Source organism: Tachypleus tridentatus, chromosome 1, assembly GCF_004210375.1.
Source record: "Tachypleus tridentatus isolate NWPU-2018 chromosome 1, ASM421037v1, whole genome shotgun sequence".
NCBI classification, from domain to species: Eukaryota; Metazoa; Arthropoda; class Merostomata; order Xiphosura; family Limulidae; genus Tachypleus; species Tachypleus tridentatus.
In genome coordinates, this window is record NC_134825.1 from 94,050,351 (window position 1) to 94,059,635 (window position 9,285).

Genomic DNA, 9,285 nt, shown 5'->3' on the forward strand with positions numbered 1-9,285 from the left:
AACAGACAGGTGTTTGGTCTATAGGGAATACACAATGGATATGGTCTATTTATTGAAGGCAATAAACTGTAATGGTTTGATAGTACAACTGTATTTTTTAATCTTAAATGTTTTCTTATGATACACTTTGCATTCAAACCTGTCAGTGTTACACTGGTACATAAGAACAATGGCAGGTTTGTTCTTCTTATAATATTAACTATAGAACAAAATGAAAACATAATTTGTATTTTAATTATTGTATTTAGTATAGTGGCTTTGTTGTGTAATGCATATTTTTTAGCTTGTCAATTAAATGCACATTGAGTAATTTAGTTCTGCTGTTGGTAAAATTATGATCTTTGTGACCATATGACTTCAAAATATTCCTGAAAGATAGGCTAGGCATAATTCAAGAGTGACATTTCTTTTGTTTAAAAATCACTTGGTTATAGTAAAATAATTCTAATTTAAAGTAAATTTTTATGATTTTACAAGTATCCCTTATTGAATTACATATACACTTGTTTTGACAACATATTGAAATGTTGTGTTGCTAAAATATGTTTCTTAAGTTTCTTGGTAAATGAGTTTTTTTTATAATCTAAACTTTATCCAGCCCAAATTTATTTTTTCCAATTTTGGTGAAACATATGTAATCACTTTAATTTATGACACACATTAGATTCATTTGTGTGCATTGTTTAAGTCCCACTAGGCTATTTAGTGCTGCTTATAATCAGAATGTTTTATTCATTGAAGGTACTTGACAGAGCGGCATGAAGAACTTTTTCCTTCATCTCTTTATGTTGTTACTGAAGATCAGAACGTTGGTAGCAGCACTTGAGACTAGATGAGGGAGGAACAGAATATAGTTAGTTTTTTACAAGTTTATTGCTGAAAAATTGGCTCTCAAATTTCAGTCGGACTAAAAAACATATAGTTAAATCATGATAACTGTATATGTGTAAGGAATGTGTGTGTAATCAGTTACTTTTCATGTTTCTTACAACAAAAACATTAAGAAATTGTGGGCTAATTTCTTTTTCTCCTGATATAAAAGTTATAAAAAATATTGTTTTATTGCAAAATGTTTTGTTGCTTTATTGATAGAGCAAAGTGTTTAGTGGAATTTGATAATATCAGGCTCATTAATTGATTGCTCTTACATTTGATTTGAACAGGTGGAATTACTGGAAACACTCATTTTGAATAGTTGGTTATTTTTATGAGCCTTGACATTACTCAGTTAAGCTAAACAACATTGAATTTACCAAATATAATATTGAGAAACCAATATGGCAATATTTCCATTACATAGATAACTAGAATAATCCAAATCACAAATTTCAATTGATTGATTATTTTATGTGACATTAATGATGTAATATATTATCATAATTTATCAATTGTATTAAATCAGTTGCGAAGTTCTACTTTTATTTTAAGACCACATGTTGATGGTATCACTTCACTGCTTTTTTCTTGGTTTTGAGGATCAAAACATAGTTTCTACAACAATGATTTATGGCATACCAAGGAAAAACTACACTTTTTTTTTCCAAAGTCTCCTGAAAAATTAATTGGTATGACACTGTTGATAAGCAATTTTAATGAAGGTTGTTTAGCAACAAAGGATTTTATCTCCACTATACCACAATATTCTATTTTGTTTTAGACTGTCTTTCCCAATAACGTAGTCCTCAATAAATTATTGTAACGTGAGATCATCTTCACATAATATATGAACAACAAAAAACCATTTGGTATTTCAAGGCTGTCCCTACATGTATCACCTGTGAGACTTAAAGAGAAATAAAAACTGAAACTGATATTTCATTATTTCAACAGTAATTGATTCCTCTTTTGTATTTGTAAAGTACTGGTTTTTCACATGTGGCTAGCGGTCCCTAATATAACAATGTAAAGCTAGAGGGTAGGCAGCTAGTCATCTCTACCCACTGACAACTCTTGGACTACTTTTTTACCAACGAATAATGAGATTAATTGAAACATTATAACATCCCCACAGCTGAATGGGTGAACATATTTGATGTAATGGGGATTCGAAACAGTGACTAAATTTATGAGTTGAGCATCCTAATCACCAGGCCAGGCAGCTTTAGATAGGACCTCATTTATCGGGAGTTATTGATAAGAAGTTTGTTCAAACCATGGAAACTTAAACAACAAAAGTCAAAATAAATTTTATTTAGCTACTAACTCGAAACTCAAATGTTCAGTGCACAAAGTGTATATTTCTATGTCTGAAACCCATTTTCTTTTGAAAATGATACCTTATGTTGTTTATAGATAATAAACTTATTCATTAAATAAGATTTGACGTTTATACCAACTAGCGTGAAATTAAATTCATTACTTCATTTCATCAAGTCGTTTTTGTTTTTTTTATTTCTGAAAATAATCAACAAAGAATGCTCACACACAGTATGTTTGACAGCTTGTTATATCATTACATTTCTAAATTAGAGCTTGTAAATTTCTCAGTTCATAATGATGAAAAGAAATTGATGTCATGTTTTTTTTGTAGGTTAAATGGTATTTAACTTGAGTAAAATCGTATCTGAAACACACATCTACGGTGTAAAGTTTCTTTCTGTTATCACAGAGTCAATCCTACAGCTATTGATGAGTTTCGTATGTTCCCCATCTGTTTCCTAAATTACTCAATCCACCAAGCTGCAAAAACGTTTACTATAACACCGTTATGGACTTAGTGACTAACTGAGGTAACTTAAAAGTATTATAGAATAACACATGTATTTTTAGAAGAAAAAACAAGATGCTTTCTTTAAAATAAATATGTGAAACTTCAATTTTATTATAAAACTAATTAACCCCAGAACTGCAAAAAGAGTAACACCTGTTTCTGAAAAACTTCGCTGAACTTCTTTATTGGCTTATTTGCTTATGCGTTCATGCCTTAGCTGTTTGTTACAGGATTGGTCATAAATTTAAAAAACAACAAAAAACCCTCAGTATTCCAATTAATCTCATTAATTATTGCTGGAGTTTTAAGAAAGGATCCACCATCTACAAGATTTAACTTAATTTGTGTGCGTGACAATTGAGAAATGGAGCTGGGAATCTGTAATACTTGGTTAGTATAATAGAATCCACTTTAAATGTAACATATATATTACCAATTTATAGTTTGTTTAACTTTGTGACCAGTTTGAGGCCAAGAAGTCTATTTCATTGTATAAGTAAAACTTAACATTGATGTTAGTCCATTTTAATAATCTGTTGGCTCATTTGTCTCTCCTTAGTGTGTGTGTATATACCCACATATATAAATGTGGCTGTACACAAATGAACCATGTATTTTGATGTTAGATGGTGTATCCTTACAGTTCTGTAGATGGTGTATCCTTACAGTTCTGTAGATCTGTCTTGCAGTAATATCTCAGATTTTAGAAAAGCATCTTATACTCCTAAACTATAATTTGTAACTTTCTATTATTATTTTTGGTTTTATTCTCATAGTATTTCTCTAAGTTGCCCCCAGTGGAACAGCGGGATGTCTTCAGATTTACAACGTTAGAAAGTGGATTTTGATACCTGTAGTGAGCAGAGCAGTGTAGTGTGTAGCTTTGTGCTTAATTACAAAAAAAAAACAAAAACAATTCGATAGGTCTTATTTACAGAACTATAATCATCATTGGGATGTAAGTATGTCATAAGGAATGACTGTCAAGTCCAACTTTCGATTAGGGTAGCCCAAGAGTTAACGATGGGTTATGTCGACTAACTACTTTTTGTCTAGCTTGCCCCATAGTGGCACAGTGGTATGTGTGCAGACTCACACTGCTACAAACTGGGTTTTGATACCCATGGTGGGCAGAGTGCATTTATCCTATTGTGTAGCTTTGTGCTCGATTCCAAACAAATAGACAATCCTTCTAGCTTCTCCATTGAACATTAGGTCTAACAACCGTTGTTTAGTGTTTGGTGAGTGTCCAAAACATATACACGTGTGAGCAATTTTTAAAACACCAACATGCTACAATACGTGTTTATTTTAACTACAGTGTTTAATACACTCAAACGTTGTATATATAAGAGATACGTAAGTTGCATCTCCTGTGAGCAGGACCAGTTAATCTGGGAACTTAAAAAAATAATAATCACATTGGTATATCGTATGTATATATTGATCCAAGGTTGAAATGTTTGCTGTGGATTTTCACGTACGTTTATGAATGTAATAAAGGTTTAAGAGTTTTAAACAGCTAAAAACTAGATTAAAGAAAAAGGTATGATACAGGATTTAACATTTCACTACCCTGGCATAATCTGTGAAATTAAACTGTTGCACTGTTTACTTTGTTTAGAAATATAGCATGTAGATTCCATTTAAGATATTGTTTCTGCTTGCTATGAGATTCAGTTTTGTTTTGTTTTGTTTTTTGTAATAAATGCGTAGACGTATTGAGAAGATTCATGAATAATATTATTTAGTTCAAATAATTTGATCGCTTCTTTTTTCACGCAACATTTCTTGGGTGGTATTTACGGTTTCTTTTCATTTAAGGAAATAATCAATGTACATCCGTGATGACGACAAATTCCACTTGTAGAGAAATATATATATGTAAAAACGTCTGGTATGGGTTGAGAAAATTCTGTGTAAAGGAGCGAACAACGTTTCGACCTTCTTCGGTCATCGTTAGGTTCACAAAGAAAGAAAGAGGTAACTGACCGATAGCTGACTACATGTTTGAAGGCGGTTGTGTAATTGAGTGTAGGAATGTAGAGAGCTTGCTTAGATGTTTGATTATATTTATTAATATAGGTATAAAGGTGTTTCTTGAGTTGTATAAGTAAGGCTTTTTTAAAGCCGTTTTTACATATATAAATCAATGTACATCATTTATTTAGTCATAAACAAATTTTAATACTTTCTTCTGAAATATTTACACATGCATAATAGTCTTATTTATTTTGAGCCTAAATTCGTAACAAACATTACTAAGACCAACAAAACAGTTGAGTTCGAAACTACAGAATTTCTAGCTATAGGTGTAGTAATAAACGCCCAAATGTGCTGTGCATTCTAAAACAACTGTCTCAGGAATATCGTGATGTTGCTTACAGACATGAGAAGTTGTTTGCTGGGTGATGTTTTACCGAAAAATATATCTACATGGTTCTGAATAATTTAGTTATCAGTAATTAATTAAAGGATAAAATTATAGTTTTCCTTTCATGAATGTTAGCTCACTAGCCCCTATTTCAATTTAGTATTATAGACTGAGGCGACCTCGGAAATGTAAAATGATAAATATTTCCAATTAAAAATTATCTTACTCTTAAAAATTTTTAATATACAAGTTTAGTTTGTTAAAAATTTTTAATATACAAGTTTAGTTTGTTTTTGAATTTCGCGTAAAGTTACACGGGGGCTATCTGCGCTAGCCGTCCCTAATTTAGTGTGTAAGACTAGAGAGAAGGTAGCTAGTCATAACCACCCACCGTCAACTTTTGAGCTACTCTTTTACCAACGAATAGTGGAATTGACCATCACATTAAGACGCCCCCACGGCTGAAACGGCAAACATGTTTGGTACGACAGGGATTCGAACCCACGACCATCGGATTACTAGTCGAACGCCTTAGCCCACTTGGCCTTGCTGGGCCTATAAGTTTAGTAGATGAATACCTCTGCATTCGATTAAAGTATTCTAAGACGCAAAACCATCACATATGTATTTTAAATTACATATGCATCTATATCATTATTTAAGTGCCCAGTCGGTCATCGATAAGTTTAAGGACTTAAAACGTTTAAATCCAGATCTCGAATTCTTACGGTGACAAAATTAAACCGGACGTATATATTTTCTTTCGCGTGTATATATATATATATATATATATATATATATATATATATTTTCAACAGAGTCAACCCTGTTGCTGTACTTAGAAACGGTTTTCTTAAGTCTTAATAATGCGCCTGCGCATGAAAACCTGAATCTGATATCACTTTGATTAATGAAACTAGCCTAACGTTGATCTAACTTTTTTAAGAACGAGACGAAATGAAATTACACGATCAATTTTTCGTTCTACGATTTAACACATATTTTATCATTTCATAAGTATTTAAATTTATGATATAAGACTGATATTCGTATAGTGCCTAAACTAATGACGAGGCAACTTATTTTCAAGAATAAAATTATATTTTTAAAAGACAGACTCAACTTTCAATCCGTGTATAAGTTTGTTAATTTGTTTGATTTAATCTTAAACAAATAAAAAATTGAAGGAAAAAAAAACAGTATTTAGAAATGAGCTTTATTTTGAACCGGGCGTTATTTCCATGTTTGGGAAATACCACGAAACGGGGTGTTCGTTTTATAATAGATGACTTCTCTATATATTTAGAAGGATACGTACACTCTTGGATAGTGATTAAAAGGAGAAAAGAATGACTCGCCAAGGGGACAGGTGTTTACCCAGAGGTTTTGTGGAAAAGCCAGTGTTGATAATCCCAGTATAAAATAAACATCCGTTTGTTATCAAGATATCCTGTTTTATAAAACACTGTATCCTGGAAAACTCGGAATTTCGATCACTTAAAATATAACTGTTTTAAAATTTGCGCAACCCAGGAAATATTCAAAATACAAGTTCCACTTCATTTACAACTTTCACTTACCACTTTTGCATTTGTTTTTCCTGTATTTATTTGGAAATGTAAATACCCAGGTAACTCCAAATATTAACCAGTTGTTATTTCTTCTTTATTTATATTTTGTTTTTCAATATAAATTATAGAAAACAAATTTATTTATTTTTGTTTTGCTTTCTGTACAAACTAAAAGTTTGATCGTCATTACAACTTCCATCTTTATGAATTTTAATTAGATTTTGAAATCTGCATATTTCAGAAAACCTGGCTTCTTGAAAGCGTAAAACTAACGTTTGAAGTTTAGTCCCTGCAGTATACGTGCACAGACAGCTATCGCGCATCTTTTTTATAAAAAGATGCAAAAATAGAAAACTTGAAATAGCCACACGATCAGGATTATGAAAGTGATTTTTACTGAGGTACAGTGTGTCCTAATAATATTGTGATAGTTATTTTTACTGAGATTCAGTGTGTCCTAATAATATTGTGATAGTTATTTTTACTGAGGTACAGTATGTCCTGATAATGTTGTGATGGTTATTTTTGCTGAGGTTCAGTGTGTCCTAATAATACTGTGAGAGTGATATGTAGTGCGGTACGGTGTGTACCAGTAATATTGTGATCGTGATTTCCAGTGAGATACGATGTGTACCAGTAATACTGTACTGGTATTTTACAAAACTCTGAAATTTATCTTCTTTGATACACGTATCCTTATATGTAATTAACAAACACGCATGCACCAGTCTTCTCGTGCTATTCCATGTATATATACTTTTTTCACACCAAACATGAAATGTAAACGACACTGGTATATTACATACACATATACATTGTTGATTCTTATGCTCGAGATTTAGTGAACAGGCGAGAATTTCTCAATACACATTTAACAGTGTAAGTCACACACATTTATAGATATACATTTGACTAAAGCAAACATTAATATTAAATTAAACTTACATTAGTTACACACAACGTCACCTCTTCGGCTTCTCTTGTCCGACCAAATAATAGAATTTTACTGTTACTATTTTTGCGAAGGGTGGCCCAAATGTAAGAGGTCTATTTTTTATTTCGTGCAAAGCTCGACGAGGGTTACCTGCACTAGCCGTTTCTAATTTAACAATTTAGAGGAAAGGTAGCTAATCATCACCACCCATTGCCAACTCTTAAATAATAGTAGGATTTATCGAAACATTATAACGTCTCCTCGAATGAAGGGGCGAGCATGTTTGGTGTGACGAGGATCCGAACCCCCCACCCTCAGATTTTGTGTCTAACGCTCTAACCACTTAGCCATATCGGGCTACATAGTGTGTTTATGTGGCAACGAGCCGAGAAACAAAAATCCTCGGATTCAAGTCCCAACATGCTACAATTGAACCATGTCTGGTCCTATTTCTAAGATACATTTAAGCTTAATGTAATAGCTCAGCAATAAAGAAAAATATTAACATATCTGAAAATTAGCTTTATTGCATACTGATTTTGTAGTGGACTACAAAAATTTGAATGTATATAACTCCGCATACGAATTTCTTTTTATCTGCATATTTAACAATTGAAAGAGTTTGAATATCGAGTTTGTACTCTGCATGTGTGGCATCTGTAATCATCTTTGGTTTCACAATATCGGTAAATTGTTCTTGAAATCTCGAACATTAATAATTCATATTACTCTCTTTTACTACGAAACACTCAACTTTTCCATCACATTCTTTATAAACGAGATAATACGCTTATATCGCCTAAGTAAAACCTTATACAAATTTCTTTTAAATCAAACATTCTGGCATGAGAAGGTCACTACGTTGTCCTAAGTACTAACTACATGGAACTACTACGTTTATTTAAAAACTCTCGTAATCTATATAGTCAATCTCTTTCATACACAAAGTACATAAGTGAACATTCACATCAAGCAGCTTCCAAAGGATGAGTTACAAGAAACAGTGACGTGTTAAGACAATGTTACATGAGAGGGATGCGAAGTTCAAATGTTTTTAGGTGTTAAAGAACTTCTTCACAGTATTCTTCATTATTTTGGTAGTTTGGGGAACATATATATTTAATTTTCGATTGTTCACTTTGGAAAATATTCACATAACAACAATGTTCAAAGTTAAAAATATTTGCTAAGAAAGTTAAATGTACTAAACTATTTGCCCCCCGATAATACAGTGGTAAGTCTACGGATTTTCAACGATAAAATCAAGGGTTTGATTCCCCTTGGTGAGCTCAGCAGATAGCCCGATGTTACTTTGCTATAAGAAAAAACACACACATTAAAACATTTATTATAATTGTGAGTGAAACGATTTGAAAAGTTTTATTGAAATAAACACCATGTATCAAGCCAACTTTTTGGTAAGAAGCATGGATAGAATATAGTTTTTGCGAAATATGTTGGCTGCAGTGGAATTAATGCTACAATTCGGGGAACGGAGAACGTTTCTAAGTCAGCAAGAGATAAAATCTTCAAAAACTCAACAGACGTCATCAGACATGTAAAATTCGAAACAGAAGTTTAGAATCGGATATATTTATTCATTTCTTTACATTTTTTGATCAAATTGCAATAAAGGTAAAACATATTAACGTATTCATAGTGAAATAATTATTGTGTTTTCAACTAATAAAGGAAA

The 9,285-nt window shown here is 31.9% G+C and overlaps 1 protein-coding gene across 1 annotated transcript in view; it reads left to right on the top strand.

The window, feature by feature from the left end:
* Positions 1 to 1,808, top strand: part of msl-3 (male-specific lethal 3) — a 41,570-nt gene extending 39,762 nt beyond the window's left edge. The window contains exon 14 of the mRNA XM_076468528.1: positions 742 to 1,808. Coding sequence (XP_076324643.1) covers positions 742 to 826 — 85 coding nt within the window. The 3' untranslated portion in view covers positions 827 to 1,808. The remainder of the gene's footprint in view (positions 1 to 741) is intronic.
* The last annotated feature ends 7,477 nt before the right edge of the window (positions 1,809 to 9,285 follow it).